The 18,045-nt window shown below is 38.6% G+C and overlaps 1 protein-coding gene across 6 annotated transcripts in view; it reads right to left on the bottom strand.

Moving 5' to 3' along the window:
* The window catches only part of rptor (regulatory associated protein of MTOR, complex 1), a 167,114-nt gene that overhangs the window by 113,303 nt on the left and 35,766 nt on the right, over positions 1-18,045 (bottom strand). For all 6 annotated transcript variants that reach the window (XM_086033595.1, XM_086033597.1, XM_086033596.1 and 3 more), the window contains exons 5-6: positions 6,959-7,117; positions 3,561-3,707 (exon numbers count right to left, since the gene is read on the bottom strand). In XM_086033595.1, the coding sequence (XP_085889721.1) occupies positions 3,561-3,707; positions 6,959-7,117 (306 nt within the window). The remainder of the gene's footprint in view (positions 1-3,560; positions 3,708-6,958; positions 7,118-18,045) is intronic.

Below are 18,045 nucleotides of genomic sequence, written 5' to 3'. Positions count from 1 at the left end.
TTGATGGCAAAAGAAAAATGCATTTGCAAGTACAACTACAGTATTTACAATTTTCCCCAAACTGTATGAGCTTTGACCTATTGACAAGTATGTCCATGCATGTGTGTGGATTTGTTCACCCCAATTATTTACTAATTATAATTTTTACTAGGGGTGTAAGTTTAGGGCGTTATTATCGGGGTTAACCCAACCCCCTTTTGACGCCATCAATTTTTTTGATTGTGTGATTAAGGTTTCCATAGCAACCAGTGGCTGCACTGATAAAGATGCTGTTCACCAGGATCTATACATGTATATTAAAGCTTTAGAGTAGAGGAGGCGTTACATCGGCTTCAAAATATTGATGATGAGGATTAATTGCACGGCTGAGTCCCCTAGCCCCGGTGATAGTACGTTGCTGGTGAGTAACCCTTAAAAGTTGTTCTTCCTTATCTTCGGAGCCCGTGGTATGGCGGGTTACAATATAGGTTTGACTTTATGTATTTCTTCTGGCGTCTTCCTTGCTAAAGACAACCGACACGGCAGGACGGTATTTTGTCGCGTCTTTATTCAGACGTGAACGGCCTCGGTCTAATTCACCTCTCTCTCTCTCTCTCTTGTTTCTTCTTCGCTCAGGAAATGCGCCATACCAAACCAAATCAAAAAGGAATAAATACTCAAGCACAATATAAATAAATATATACTCACAAAACAATATTGCAGCATTTTAGAAAAATAACAAATACAAAATAATAGATGCGATCCCCATAATATATAACATAATAGAAAAAATGAACATATCAATTGGCAACTAAATCAATCATGTGTTACAGTAGTACATACCAGACAGTCGAAATCAATAAAATAATTAGCGTATGTGGTGCTTGTTGACATAATTCCCCCATGGATAAAAAAGTTGACTTCCGGGTTGCTGTTTGCTGTATTTTATAACAGTACGGCACACACGCAGCGCGAGAGCCGCACGGGACAACCTCAGTGGTCCACCTACTGTTTCTCATTCATTTATCTGACACAATTTACATTAAAATATACCCACAACAGAATTTTAATAAACAAAATACCTTTATTAGACACTCAAGCAGCGAGTAATAATATTTTTAGTTGAAGTCATTGCCAGAATGCAGTAAAAGTGACATCCGTAAAAAGGACTGCTCTCGTAGTTCTAATCCTGGTAGTCCAATTTTAAGCACAATCCAGAAAACCAAGCGGCGCTTGTGCAACAAGTGTCCCTCAAGAAGCAATAAATATATCTGTCAGAACAACACCAATGTAAATGATTGTGTGTGTGTGCGCGTGTGCGAGCGCAGACGTGCGTGTATCTGTCCGTGGAGGTGTGTTTGTGTTTGAAAGGGCTGAGGGGCTGTTTATGTAAGTTGAATCAAATGCTTGTTTTGTGTTTTTTAATTGAGGGGGAAGTCAACCCGAACATTTTTTTTCAAGAAAGTGTTCTATGCAGGCCCCCTAGTTGAAACAAGGCTTTCTGATTAATATTGTGTTTGTGGAATATGAGTCAAGCAGCAAAATCTAGGGTCGGCCATTTTATCACTTCTGTCGACTGAAAATGCCCTGAGGGCTCAAATAACGACCAATCATGGCTCAGTTTCAGAAAAAAGGTGAGCTGTGATTGGTCGTGACCTGAGCCCTGAGCAACTGTGATGTCATTTTCAGTCAACAGACGTGACAAAATGGCCGCCCCGCCCCCAATGATGGCTAAAAACAGGTGGATTAACTCTTATTCCACAAATGCAATATTTATCAGAATGCCTTGTTGCAACTAGTGGTCTTGCATAGAGCATATTCCTGAAAAAAAATGTTTGGGTTGACTTCCATTTAATAAAGCATTTGCATAAGAAAATCAATCCTCTTATTCATGTTAAGGGTATTCAAATTCCAAGAAAATAATGGGACAGAAAAATCAAGGGATTTTTTTACAATAAATAAAATGTGAGATTACGAGTTAACTATGAAAAATGCGATTAATCACGATTAAATATTTTAATCGATTGACAGCACTAATTTTTACATTTGAAAAAAATATATTTTTACTTTTGAGTTTGAACTATCTAAAAGTGTGTATGTCAACATGTTAACATATTGTGGATGAATATGTTAACATATTGTGGATGAGAATTGGATTGCGAGTTGGACTATCTTGTCTGTGAGAAACAGCTCCCAACAGGATGGTCCAACTCTGCAGCAACTCTTTTGGCTTCCAGCCGGCTTGATGCTAGCCTGTGAATTATAGAGAAATAAACAATTACCACAAATAAATATTTTTTCGATTGCTGCAGTATGATTTGGAGAAAAGTACATTTTTTACCTCCCTTCTTTGCTTTGCCAACAGGAGTGGGAATCGCCTTCTTTCTGGATGGAAGATCTGGAAATTGTATAAAATATATTATATTTCATTTTAAAATATTAAATTATAATTACCCAAAAATGTTTTTATTGCTGCAGTATGCATCCATCTATCTATCCATCCATCCATTTTCTGTGCTACTTATCCTCATGCATGAAAAAAAGAATACTTTTTACCTTTCTTCATCACACGTCACAAAATCTCCTGCACTTTTTACACATACATTTATAGTCATTTTCACATTTCTACAAATGTTTAACTGGATCGTTCAGGCTATGTGAAGTTCGACCAGGAGCACGTTACAGGCACTCCCTGTTTGGCGTAACATATTTTTGACGTCATCTACACAGTGCATGTTTACAGTACACACACATTAGTACTGCCAACAAATGTTTAGTATAGCAAGATACTGGCACGCATGTGACTGAAGGACGAGGCGTTATGATAGCAAGCAGTTAGCACTTACCTTCGTCGTTACTCTCGGGGACAAGCCACCAATGCAAGACTTCTGCATCATGGCGCGGCCTGTTTGACTTGACTTTCGAACCGCTGCTCGTCCATTAAGCATCATCTTTCCTTTTTCTCTGTGATCGCCATCATCATCAAGGATGACGACATATTTGGCTTCCGTTTAGTTCCCAATATACTCTGCTCGATTGTCAGCCATCTGCAATTCTCCATTCTACAGTATGGCTCCCCCGCCTTTGGCCCTCATCCCCCCCACCTTTTTTCTCTTTTCCTGTTTTTCACATGACTCACCACCACCAGTGGCAATGATGCCACCCACTGGTGGGAAAAAAATTGCCTCCAACCTTGAAAACCGCAGAGAAGGTGGCCCAGACTTTGTCCCACCCATCCCGATAAAAAAAACAAAAACAAAAAAACAAACAAAACACAAACAAAACAACGGTGTGACGACTTTCGTCAAAGGCTGGGGTGAATATTTTGTTTGACGAATGTATTCGTCATAGCCAGTGATTGAGTTAATTTCACCTTGAATAGCTGACATGAATGGCTGTGTGTGTGTGTGTGTATGTGTGTGTGTGTGTGGGGGGGGGGGGGGGGGGGGGTAGAGTGATGTGTGTGTGTGTGGGGGGGGGTAGAGTGATGTGTGTGTGTGTGGGGGGGGGGGTAGAGGGATGCTTGTGTGTGTGTGTGTGTGTGTGTGTGGGGGTGTGTGTGTGTGTGTGTGCATGCCCACCTCCAGCTCCTGTTCTCGCTGCAGGGCGAACTGTTTGAAGGACTTGACAATGATTCCAGCATTGGAGCAGTCATAGACAAAAATGGAAGGGCTCCCCATCCAGGTCTGAAGGTCATAGATGGACAGCGGGATGTACTGAGTGTAGTTCTTGAAGAGGAACACATATGAGGGTGGTGAATGGATTAGAGTGGCGCGGCATCATAAAATTGCTGTGGTCGAATTATTAATGATCGATAACGTCAAGTTAGGAGAAATTAGTGTGATCAAACCGGAGGTAGCTAATGATCATACATCTAGCCATAGAGCTACATACCATTACCATTGACAGTAAGGATGCATTTTCTCATGAATGAATTATGCATGAAGAACATCTTATGGAAAAGAAAGAGGAAGAAGAACAGAGGAAGCTAAAAGGACACAACGCCTGTGGGTGTGCTGGGGATCGAGTGGCAACAGCTAAGTTTGGACAACAGCAGTGCATCACCGTGAGTGGGTGCTCGCTTATTGAATAGGGCCAATGAACAACTCAAAACAATATTTCAAGTCTTCACTGAAGATTAGCCTTGGGATAACAGCAGACACAGGGCAAATGATTTGGTTCTTAACAAAAAAACAAAAAACAAAAGAAAAACGTGTTTTTGAGTGTTTGATCATTTATCTTGTTTTAAGATTGAATTTCTTATTTTAAGTGTTCGACTTTAAACTATAACCTTAAATCAAACACAAACCTTTTCGTCTCATATAGGTAGTGTATCTTAAATTGAGGTAAATAACTTCAAATGAGACATACTACCTCTTTGCCCGCAAGTCTCATCTAAATAAATCTTGTTTTAAAATCCGATGACAAACGCAGGTTGCTTGATTCTAGCATCACACAAAACACATCTGAAAGAAGCTGTTTTTTGGGGTTTTTTTTAAAGTTGTCTTCGAGCAGGTTAAAGAAAGTGCAGGATGAATTATAAAGACTTAACCATAAACCTTCAGCGAGGAAAATAGGTTTTAGAATTCATTGAGTTGTTTTACCTAGTTAAATAGAGGCTATTGATTGATATATTGTTTCATTTTAACAGTCTTTAAGAACCTGATTATGGTTCACCAGCAATTTACAAATATTTTTAAGTTTTAATTTAGACGCCCACTGCTAAAAAAGTACAGTATTGACACGTCCGGTTGACCTCCGGGGTGGATGAGATTCACCCGGAGTTTCTAAAGGCTGTGGATGTTGTGGGGGTGTCTTGGTTGACACGCCTCTACAACTAGCGTGGAGATCAGGGAAAGCACCTCTGGACTGGCAGGCCGGGATGGTGGGGGAGATTATGGGGTACCAAGATGTTGGTTGTAATTTACAATGTTTGTAATTGTCAAGTATGACATCACCCACCACAGGTAACACACATTTATGGATTGTCTGATGGATGGATTTTTTTTCTTCCACCCAAAAATGCAAGTTCCTTTTGTAGGGCTACCCATCATGCAAAAAAAGTCAGTGAACGAAAAAGAAAATAAGAGAGGCTCGCAGAAAGGCCATGTAAAATGTGGAAGTTGGTCCTGCCTTTTCTTGATCCCTTTGAGTGAGTACTTGATGAATACTTGCAAAAATGAGGCACCTTGTGGACACAAAAGAAAACGAGTCTAACATATTTTTCTGGCAACATATCAAATTATTCGGGTTACAAATATAAAATATTTAGGTATTTAGATATCCTACTAAAACATCTATCGAATCGCATATTCGGATAAAACCAAAAAAAAGTATTAACGTGTAAATAAACGCACTTATTTATTTACCAGTTGGTATTGTTCTAAAACACAATGTATATACTGTGTATTGTAACTATGGTAAAGCCACGCACCTCCCGGTATAATTCGATACGGTGGGCGAAGACGGACCTCTCAGTGTCCGCAACGTGCAAAGGATGGTGACGCGGCTGGTCTCACTGGCGGTGTGTATCATATCATACAGTTTCAACACATTTTGATGACTTTTCAGTCTTAACATTTAATTATTGTTTTTTTTTTTTTTTTTTCTGTTCCAGTCAGGCGATGACCGTGTTCTGTAGCTGGAGAAACATCCTCTCTCCCCACCAGGTCTACTTTGTGATGGCTCTACCACAATTGTGGCTGTAGGAAGCATTCCTGTGACATATCTCCCAAAGGAACTTTTCTCAGAATTGATGTTGGTGTTAATAGCATACTTGACACTCAACATACCCACATGTGTTGCAACTCGCCTCTCTATAATTCAAACTGAGGTAATTGGAGACACAGTCCATGATTAAGATGCCACAAGCGCAAACAAGAGAGCAATGGCTGATTGGAAATCCTTCATTGATAAGTGGCTGAATATAGAGCAGTATTTTGTCAGGTCAATTATCTTGGTATTTTTACTTAGATGTGATACAATGTTTATGTATTTTGCAAACTTATTGCAGTGTTAGTTCATTATCCAAACAAAATTACAGGGCATTTCGGGATACTGTCATGGAAAATTCTAATAGTGAGAGGGCTGAGAATGTGTTTTTTCCTTTTTGTGGATTGTGAAAAACATTTATTCAATTATATATGTATATATATATATATATATATATATATATATATATATATATATATATATATATATATATATATATATATATATATATATGTGTGTGTATGTGTCATTTTTGTAAATATTGATGGATTGTAAATACTTTTTTATACTGCCCACGCAAATGGCACTGTGGCAATGCCTTTGACTTACACACACAAACATTTGAATCCTTCTAAATCAGTGCTTCTCAATTATTTTATGTTACATCCCCCCAGGAACAAGAAAACATTTGTGCCCCTCCAACTCTCCGCCTCGACTATAAACAGTATAAGATAATGTCTGGATGGATGAATGGATGTTCTAGAAAGCATCTGTCAACATTCAAGAAATCTTGTCAGATTACCTTGTCTTGCTGCTCCCTCTGATTTTGTATTAGTAGTTTGTTTTATTTTGCAATGAATGTAAACTGGGATGAAAATTGAGGTATTTTTGTCCTTTGGTTGTCATGCATATAATAATGTGATTAAAGGTAATCACATTCACATTGGAAATAATTTGTCAGAAACAGCAGGGTAAGATAAAATTTCATATAGTTTAGGAATTAATGAGCGATCCCCAGGCAAATGTTTTCTCCATGAAGTAAAACGCCTCAGGTAAATTGTCATACTAATCTGCCTCATATGACATTTTTAGGCCATAGGTAGAACAACATAACCTATTTAAATGTTGAAGCACTGACGCTTTGCAAGCTAAGTAGGGAATTGACATACATGGTCTCGACTCTGCCTAAATTAAAATTACATTTTGTATTCCGATTCATACAAACGTGATACGTTCTCAATAGCTAATTAATGAGTTAGAGTGTTACCTTATTAAAAACCCAAATTTCTCCATTTACAGTGGGCCGTGGAACCCCATGGCCATTGTAGTGAAAGAGGACCCGCTCTTCTTTCGCATTTCGTCTGAGTGACGTGCATAGCTTTTTCACCTCATCCACTGTGGGGTCCAGGCTTTGTTTGTAACGTGCCTGAAACGCATGAAAGAAGACATGAATATGAGTAAAATGATCAGGATTTTTCTAGCATAACAGTTTGATGATTCCGCATGATTTATTCAGTGCTTGTGTAGAAGAGTGATGCAGTGAATTGGTTCTTTGCAACAGGAAAACAAATGCACAGCGATGCAACGTGCACTTTTATCCCAATACTTTGGGGAAAATCTCCAGATACATTTAGAATGAAATTATATGACGCACTTATATATTCATCCTTTATCATGTCTGCAGAACAAGAGACAGTGTTAGATATCCCACAAATTGTACTACTGTAGTTTGTGAAGTCACTAGTAGCAGTACGTAGTAGTAGAAGTAGAACAAAAAGTAGAAGTAGTAGTAGAAGAAAAAGTAGAAATAGTAGTAGAAGAAAAAGTAGTAGAAGTAGAAGTAGTAGTAGTAGAAGTAGTAGAAGTAATAGAAGTAGAAAAAGAAGTAGTAGTAGTATTTTTTTAAATAATTCTTTTATTTATATACATTCTCGAGCAGGAAAGCATTTGGCATTCTTCAGAAAACATTGTCTTGATACATTAGAAATAGAAAAAGAACATTTGCAAGGCTTTTTCAGAAGTAGTAGTAGTAGTAGAAGAAATAGAAGAAAAAGTAGAACTAGAAATAGAAGAAGAAGTAGAAGAAGCAGAAGAAGTAGTAGAAGTACAAGCAGAAGAAGAAGCAGAAGAAGTAGTAGAAGAAGAAGTAGAAGTAGTAGAAGAAGAAGAAGTAGAAGAAAAGAAGAACTGGAAATGGCGGCAAAAATAATTTACGTTTTGGGATGAGACTGTCAAATAAAATATGGAAAACATGAAACTGTGTGCACGTGCGTACGGCATTGAGCATTAAAAAAATACAAGCCCATACATTTGCAATCATTGTTAAAACGCTACATACAGTATTTGAAATGCACCTGCCTTTTCAGTCTCAATTTGGGAAAGGCAGTAAGAGGCCTCATCTGACTTCTGAAATTGCTTTGGACCAGTGGGCTCCTCATTAAGTTAAAAATGAACACAGGTAATGAGTTATCTGACCGTGAAGGGTCATTATGTTCGCATTGATACAAACCCAAATTGGTTAAGACAAAGACATTGCACTTTGAAAGATGACAAAGATTAGAACATTATCTTCACATTTAATAATTAGTGTGTGAAAATGTACAGTATATCCACAGGTTTAACACGGTCAGTCAAGACATCGATGACACTTTAATCGAGGAGTCTTCAATCCTGTTCCTCGAGGGCCGCCGTCTGTTCCATCGCTCCCTGCTGCAACACACCTGATTCAATTGATCAGGATTGTTATCCAGCTTCTGCAGACCTTGATGATTATCTGATCATTTGAATTAGTTGTGCTGCAGCAAAGGCAGACAGGCAGGCAGGCAGCCACGGCTGTTAGCTCCCTGTCGAGATTTTAGATTTTGATGGCTAAAATAACAGGTTAGTAGAACGAGATCAGCTTCTTATCAGCCATATGAGTATGATTAAAGGGGAAAACAAACATTAAAGAACCATGTAATACAAGTGAATACTGAACCTAAAAAAAAGTGTTTGAGATGGTGGTGGCCAGAGAAATCATTGCACGATTAGTACTTTGACATTCTTGGGCACAGAGACCATTAAAGAGACCAAGCAGAACTCAACCCAATGAAAAATGCCTCAATTCCATTTACTGAATGTGGCTAGGTTTGAACTGCAGCTTGATATTGCTGGCAGGCTAATTCTATTTTGGCATAATCAGATGGGATGCACTGAATACTGCACTTACCCAAGCAATATCAAGTGGTAGCAAAGGGGTGTAATAGTGTTAGTGAGACTCATGCAATAATGGAAGAATAATATTTGACATCAGCGCCTGAGGTGAAGGGTGGTGTGTTGGAGTGAGATGGAGACGGTAAAATGGGCAGGTAGGCCAAGTACCTATGTAGACCTGCAACTAGTTTTGTCAGAGAAAATAGTTTGACGCTTTAGCAGAGCTCTTCATTTACATTCAAAACAATGCCATGAAATTTTACCGGAGACCGACAAGGACTGACTTCATTCATATTTGATATCTCAGATGTGATATCTTGATGCACGCGGGTTAGTGCGTGTGCATGTTCCGATGGACAAATATACAGACGAGTACCGAAAATCACAAAATCACACAAGCCCTGGTTTTAATTATGTTTGCCTGTGGATTTGGTAGCTTTTGAGCATCGTTCATTATTTTGTTTTTTTTGGAACATGTTCCACGCATCAAATTCAAAATGGGTGAACATTTGCACATTTGCATTTACTTAAACATACTTTGTCTTATCAATATGCGATGAAAGTAATTTGAATATCACTGAAATGTTCACTGTTTTTATTTACATTTCAGACCATGTCCAAAAGTCACAAGAATTAGGCTTTATACATCCAGTTTATTAGAGAGCAGCCCGTGACCATGGCTGTGTGTCATTTCACCCGGGACAGTATTCCTGCTTGGCCTGGATGACTCAGTTCACAGCAGGTCTGATGAGCAGAGTGAATAAGTACACGTCAGCCATCCATCCCTGTGAGCCTCCTGTTGAGACTAGGCAGCCATTTCCGTTCAATGCCAAAGGTGTAGACTGAAGACTAACACTTTCAAGAAAGGTCTAGTTATAAACGACATGCTGAAATTACAGGAACACCACATGGGTCAACCGGATAATAAATAGCACGTCAATCAAAATAAATTAAAAACAACATCTACATCACATGAGTTGTAATCTTTTAATCAAGGCTGATAATGTCACCGAAAAAACATTAGAAATGACGCACTATGCTTTAAGCTTTCCTGCCCTGGGTGGTGGGGTTTGGCATGGCGGGTTAATCACCCTATTATAAATACATTTGATTCTGTAACTAAATAACACCCTATAACACTACTAACAACACACTAAATAACATGTGATCAAAACAACAGTTCTATCTCTCAAATATAATCACAAAAATTATTGCGCCCTTATCAACAATGTGTATAGAAGGCATTCAGTTGACTTTTTCCCCCCAGAAATTTACATCGGTTTATGCTGCGTGGTAATGACTTTGAAATGGAAACTCCCGTTACAAATAGCAGATATATGATGGTTCAGCGACAAGAATATAATCATTTACATTTGTATTTGATGCTGAGATGACCATTAGGAGTTAGCAGACTAAGTGACATGTTTATGTATCCGAAAGAAGTGGCACTTTTGGATGAGCGATGATATATGTTACCAGGGTTATCCCCATTCGATCATGAGCTCTGAAATCTGGGTCAAACAATTTTCATCTCATCGTATCGCTGTGTTACACAACTTAATGTTTTGAGTTTGTGTGGAGGGAACAAAACCCAAAAATCCACATCCACACAAGCTGTGATTCTACAAAAATGCCGGCCGATTAGTCCAGTGGCAACTTTTTAAGCCTGTTTGTACAACTTAGAAGACCACACGTTACTCTGCGTTTATGGGGTAAGTTGATTGACAAAAAAGAGGAGCTATGGTGGCATGTCAGCTCTCAAAACAAAGGTGCTGCTTGATGATGTCAGTTTATAGGCAATACACAGCAAGAGAACTAAATGATCTAAAAGACTCTTCCAACATCACCAGTTTTCACTTTTACACCGACAGGAAGAAACTGAGGTAAGCTTAACACTGTTAACAGCAGATGGTGAACTGTTAAATAGCGTTAGTTGTTGTTGACCTGCGAAAATTAGTGGACGGAGTAAACCTAAAGCAGGCATCTTTGGAACTAGAAACCCCAATTCCAATGAAATTGACATGTTGTATAACACATCAATAAAAAACAATAAAAAATCAGAATACAAAATCAAAAACAATAAAAACAATGCAATAATTTTGTATTTACATTTAAACAGTGTGGGCATTTCTTCAGACTGACTCACCGGTCTCACTGGCGGTTTCTTTTTTTTTTCAATTTGGAATGAAAGAAACAGGACATTTCAGAAACATCCGGGGAGCCTGTGGCTGCAAGCTATTAAACGCACAGACTGAACCGAGGACATAATCATGCTTGCGGTGCTCATTTCATATCAGGTAAGTAATACCTGTCAAGTTGTAAACTTTCAGCATATTTTGTACAGGTGGGAACACCTTTTTAAACATGTATGCCGTACATTGCGAATCTGTATGGCCAATGTCAATTTTATCATTGTTATCAGTTCCTGTTCTTGTCGCCTAACCATATTCAGGTAAAGTAGTGAAAAAGACGATGACTTTCAACGACGTTTTAAATGGTGACACTGCTGAGCGACCATTAAGAACTTATGCTGGTGCAACCGGCTTACATTTTTTTACCAGCACACACTGAAAAGTTAGCCACATTTGTAAGCATACTGGTCGCAGTGTCAAGCCTCGTTTATGCAAATAAGCAGCATGACTACCTGCATACAGCTCACACAGTTTCAGCTGGTGGAATACAACGTGTCCTCCTCAGCACATAAACACAGATAGGGGGAAAAAAAAATCATCCATGTCCATACATTAAAGAAGCATTTTAATTAAAACTGCAATTTAATTCCCTCAATGTCCTTAAAAGAAATTGTGATGATGTCTGTGTAAATCAATGAGCAAAGGCCAGCTACACTGTGCTGAACAAATGTCTTACTTTCAATGTCAGGGTTAAGTGTGATTGCTTTTAAAGATGGACAGCCAGGCAGACATCATATTACAAAATGAGCCTATTAAAAGGCTACAACCAGTCAGGTCACTGATACAGATATCCCTTCCTGCCTTGAGACACAGAGTGAGAGAGAGGAGTGCAGGCCATTAGGAGAGCAGGGGGAGTCACTAGTTGAAAAGTGAAGGTTCATAGAGGTACACTTACAATCTAGACAGAAGGCCGGCCGACTAATTAGTCCACAGTGAGATATAGAGGTCTTGGGGGGGGGTGAAATCAGGGGGAAAATTAAGGCCAGTGTGGTTGACAGGGAAAGAATATTTGGATTGAAAGATGCTGTGCAGCTGTTAACAAAGCTGAGTGTCTCGTGACATATTGACTTTTTTTTCCCCCTCAACTAATGAGGCCTGGGACATGAGGACCAGTAGCCCCATCTGCAGAGTGAATAATTGGAAGACACTTATCATAATAGAAATCAACTTAGAAAATAAAGGACGACCTGACAATTATTACACGGTAGAGTCGAATCATTTGAACTGCTGTTAAACGAGCAAAGATTTTCACTTTGCACGTTTATTCCATTTAAAGAATTTTGTTTTGTAAACTTAAAAAATACTTGTAAGCTTTAAATCTATAAGTCAAAACACATTTTCTGCGTTCTGGAGGCTTAATGGAGAAAGTCATATGCCGCAATGTTCATGATCACTGGACTTTGTTTTTAATATGCAAATTAAGGGCAGGTAAGATTGGGTGGGTGGGTTTTCACCCCGTTAGTAATCATGAAGTAAAAGCTACAATCTGCCATGTTTGCATCCCCTGCGCGATTTCACCTGGAAAACTGAAGACCCAAAGCTTAATAGTAAGGTCTGAGCTAGTGCCACCTCTTTCACTTTAAAGATCTTAAAAAATGTTGCTGACATCTTGAACCAAACCTTTAGCAACGCCTTTTAAGCCAAAAGCGCTGATGAGACCTAAAAGTGAAGGTGCCTCATTTATCTATAACTTCTTATGTGTTGCATGGGTGGAGATGCAGGAATTCTGCCAAAAAACGATAGCCAGCCAAGTTGATACTGTATTTGGACGAGTCAGCGATTTTTCAAGATACTTGACTTGCTAAAAAGGTAACTTGTAAAACAGGGGGAAAAGACTCCGGCAATCTTGTGGTTTTCTTAAAAAATAAACTATAACTATAAAACAGTAAAACTATAAAACGATACCCATACACAAAACACATTCAAACACACTACAACAACAAAAATAAAGATTTTAGACTATTAAAAATTAGAATAAACGTTCAAAGACTTTTGGGCACAGTGTTGTCATGTTTGGTCTATTTTGGTTTTGTTTTTTTTAGTTTCATGTTTTGCTCAATGTTCTGTGTCTGTCTCGTCACGATTTTCTTCCACTCCCTAGTGTTAACCATTCAGCTCCCTCCTACCTTGTGTGTCTTGTCCAGGTGTTTCTTATGGTCTCATCAGTGTGCTTGTATTTAAGTTGCTAGTTTTTGTTCAGTCCTTGTCGGGTCATTTGTCGTTGTTGTCACTGTCGTCGTTGCTGTTGGTTGAACAGAGTTCACCTGTCGTTCAGTCAAGACTAGTCTAGTTCTTTGCCACGCAAGCCTAACCAAGCCTCATCACCACGCCAAGCCAAGCCTCATCACCGTGCCAAGCCAAGTCTCGTCACCACACCAGGCCAAGTCTCATCGCCACGCTAAGTCAAGCCCCTTCGCCAAGCCAAGCCAGGCCAGGCCTCTTCAGCACGCCGAGCCCAGCCCATCTTCTGTGTCCCAACTGAAGAAAAGCAGCCCCAGACTATGATGCTAGCACCATGACACCAGGGATGGTGTTTTCAGGGTGATGCAGTGTTACTTTTACGCTAAATGTTTTGCATTTTGCCCCAAAAGTAAAATGTTGGTGTCATCTGACCAGAGCACCTTCTTCCACATGTTTGGTGTGTCTCCAGGTGGCTTACGGCAAATTTAAAGCAGCACTGGGCGAGAAATCAACCTTAATAAAAACATTTCACAACTCTTTTGATGAACCATGGACTTACAAGTACAGTAGTTGAATGGGATTTTATGCCCTGAGGGGGTCTCTATCGTTTTTACTGGCCCTGGCACACAAAAAAATTGCTTTACGGCATACTCACTTCCTCCTTTCACTATAAGGACGGCTCAGGATTTCACGACACTACGTGCTGGCACGCATGGGAAATGTGGTTGATTTTTGTCAAAACACGACCGCTTTTGTCCACATGGCGCCGCCATCACAAAAACTGACATATGACACAGTGTTTTTTATATGGATTTCTTTGAGAAATGGCTCTCTCTCAGTGTGCTGAAGCAAAAACTGAAGTATTTGACAGAAGATTATTTTTGAAAGCTAAAACCAGGAAGAGAGGAGAGGAAGCTGGTGGGAGGAAAGTCGAACAAAGATTTTGACTCAGAGGATGGTTGGTACTGCAGAACAGGAGTGGGACCGAGCAAAAGAAGAGGGAAAAACTTAACTTCCCAAAAGAATTACAGTATATGTAGTCACAGGACGAGAGGATTGCAGATCGATGTTTTGGTACCATGATTGAACCCAACATATTCAATCAATTCACAACTATAAGCCCCATAAACTGGTCACTGATTAACAGTATGGAACATATTAGTTAATATCGCAACTGGTACAATGCTGAAAATGTGCTGATGTGATTTTCAACCCTCGTTAATTGCAGCTTCTAGGCTCAATTATGGTTAAAAATAATAATTGTTAAAATGTGAAAACCAAAATATAAAGCATTACGGCTTAATAAATAAATTACCCGTTTGAATAACAACTTAAGATATAATGGACTTCAGATATGTTCAATTTTACAAATCATCAGTTTTTCTTCAACAACGAGCAATGCTTAATTTTAGGTTTGAATCATTTATCATTTAATATCACTAAGGTTCTTGCTGGGTTGAATATCCTGTAAGGCCTGGCACAAAACAGTCAATATACACAGATACCACACACATTTACACACATATGTTGTGATCCCAGCCGCCTTAGTAATTATTTTCCAACAAATACGTAAGACGCATTGCCTTCATTTAAACAATAAGAAAAACAAAGTTTGAAAAGTTGTGGTTAGACTGTCCAAGTCAAACAATGTCTCACCTGTACCTGACATTTTGGAACACAATTTTGATGAAAAATATATTGTCAAATTGTCTAATTTAGTATACAATACAGAAAAGTAACATTGTCTTCCGCTAAGCCTTTTGTTATAAATCATCCTGGTGATGCATCACTTTACCCAATGAGACTATTATATTCTCAGAGTACATGAAGAAGTGTCGTTAGGCTTTTCCGTCAGGGGTCGCCACAGTGAGTCAATAGCATGATTTGTTTATACATTTTTTTTTATATACATATACGGTTCTGCCCTTTCTAACACAACCCACCATTTTTTATCCAAGCTGGGGACTGACACTAACACTCAACTACAAACATCACTTTTCAAAGAATGTGATTAACTCACTTGTCCCGGGGCCTAAAATCAATGAAATAATGTTTCTATTCAATGAATCCACACTTGCAATAAACCAAAAGTTTGTTTTTTAGTCCCCAAACTCTCAACTCTGTTAAATCTGTAATCATTCTGAATGCAACAAAATAATCTACATATTACCCATACCCAGGCACACAGAATAAAACTAGTTTGAACATTTTGATAGGATATTTGGGATAAGGAACAGTGACAATTGATCCATGTGCTCAGTCCATTGTGATTTCCCACAAGAATATGAAAGCCTAATATTAGTTTAGAGGTGCATTGTCCGTAAATCCTCCAGTGTCCTAATGGTTTTCTCTGTGGCTCCGACTGGACTAAGTGCATGAGTTGAGGCAATGGAAGATCATTAAGCCAGTTTCCGCAACACGTTATTCACTCTCCAGCTTCCTGCGAACTAACCCTCAATTGAGCTCAAATGGGATTTACATAATATAACTACAGCGAGGCCGACCTAATTCTGAATTTTGGTACATTTCAAGTGCTATATTTAAAGACATTTCCTCAGTTAAACGCATAAAGTTTCAGACTTAAACTCAAGACCCAAATTTGTCAGTCAGTAAAAACATCGCAGATGCTGTCACAGAACGAAATGTCAAACAAAGAATAATAGATTTAAAAACACAGACTAAAACCAACACGATGATAAATGATAAATAAAAACAGTAAATTAAATTCTAGCAGAATATTGTACTTACGGGGGAGTCATTGCACAGTCTATATTGCACATATTGTATTGCATGTGTTCCTCTCTTTTTATCTTTAGCAGTCTTATGGCGGTTGGTTAAAAACAGTTCATAAATCTGTCAGTTTTGTAGCTCAGGCTCCGGCAGCATTTTCAGACACTGAGCTTGTTGATGAGCTGATCAGCTGTATAGGGTTATCTTGAGGGCTGGACGTCTGCACCTCTGATCTACACAATCAAAAATTGTTATGCACCTGAACCAGAAAAAAAAAAGTCTTAAAGGGAAGTCAACCCAAAACTTTTTTTCAACGATAAGTTCTATGTAGGCCCACTGGGTGAAAAAAGGGCATTCTGATTAATACTGTGTTTGTTTAATATGAGAAATCCACCCATTTTTAGCTATCTCTGGGGGCGGCCATTTTGTCACTTCTGTTGACTGAAAATGACATCATAGTTGTTCATGGTTCAGGTAACGACCAATCACTGCTCATCTGTTTTCTGATGCCCAATACGTGTATTTGTGTATTCTCTATTTGTTTTACTCATTTATGAGCTTGTGCGCGACGGAGATGCTAGCTTGTGTATTTAATATTAGCGTTACGCGACGGAGACAACTTGGCTTAGGAACGGGGGGTAATGTAACGTAAGCATACCGTTCAGCCTGTTGCCTCTTTTCTATTTTTATTTTCAATTGTTCGTCATTTAAATTTTACATGACATGTTTGTTCTTGGTGTTGGATTTGCGATTTATACTCCAGTGCGACTTATATAAGTTTTTTCCTTCTTTAAAAAAAAAAAAAAAATCCCAATATTTTTTCAAAAAAACTCGATAAGGATAATTTGACGACATTCTACGAAAAAATATTTTAAATCTGCATTTGTATCACAGACGAATTAGGGAAAGACAGCGTTTGTGAACAATAGATCTTGTTTGTATTTTAAAGTCCTTAATACAGATTCTGCAAAATATAGCGATATTCTACGGCAATATTATTATATTCTTCATAATATATATTATGAAGAACTAAAAATTATGTCTAGACTTGCATTGATTTTTGGGAATATGTCATTTAAATGTGTCCTATTATTCCATAATGATATGACATATACAGTATAATGGCATTTTGAGCTGCAGTAAGTACTGATGCACCACTGCCAACTAACTACTAGACTCTAGAATGAGAATGAGAAAAATGTGTTTACTACAGCAATCAGGATGGGGAAAAAAGGATGTGTGATTTGTGTGATGGTGTATTAGTGTCATTAGGTATGAAACAAAAGCTGTTCCAGATCAACTTTGGGGAGATCTGCTATTATAATTTTAGTATGTTTTGTCCAAACAGTCGCCTGGCCACGGGAATTAAAAATAAAGGATTACTTTTAGAAAGAGCATTTTACCAGTCACATTCTTATCAAGACATATTGGTGAGCAGCATGAAAGAAAATACAGACATTCTCTCTCAAAACAATTCAAATAAAGAATCATCTATGTGGCTTGGAAAATGGAAATGGCAAAAGGAGAGAGAGTGGGAGTAAGTGTAGGTAAGGAAAGTGAGTGGGCAGCAGCCAAGTCTGTTTGCCGCATTCTCCCTGGCTGTAAGGGTAAATGCTAAACCACAAAAGACAAACAGAAATGAATTTGCAATGATGGGCTGGCAATAGCTTCCAAATAACTTGTGTTCCGAACACAGCTTTTAAACTGCTTCGTGATGAGTATTGATTGAGTCTAATGTTTATATACCCATGTAAACCATTGATGGGACTTGTTGCATTACGTATCTAATGGAGTTTATGTAAGGAATGTGGCTGTTGATATCTGTCCAGTGGTGCCGTATTGTTGTAGATTCTGCGGCTGAGACAGAGAGCAAGCAGACTCCCACTCCTCCTCCTTGCCATACAACCAACATTTGCTGCTGACCTCCTGGGTGAACAAAACCAAAGCCGACATTTCTTCAGCTTCTCTCCCTCTCTTCTCTCCAGTGGGTTTTACAAATGTATCTTACGTCACCATAGTCACTATTCTTAAAAAGCCACAAGCATTTGCTTCCACTTTT

The sequence above is a fragment of the Filicampus tigris genome, chromosome 6 (genome assembly GCF_054856515.1).
Source record: "Filicampus tigris isolate MCC_2025a chromosome 6, RoL_Ftig_1.0, whole genome shotgun sequence".
NCBI classification, from domain to species: domain Eukaryota; kingdom Metazoa; phylum Chordata; class Actinopteri; order Syngnathiformes; family Syngnathidae; genus Filicampus; species Filicampus tigris.
This window is presented reverse-complemented; position numbering and strand designations above follow the sequence as displayed.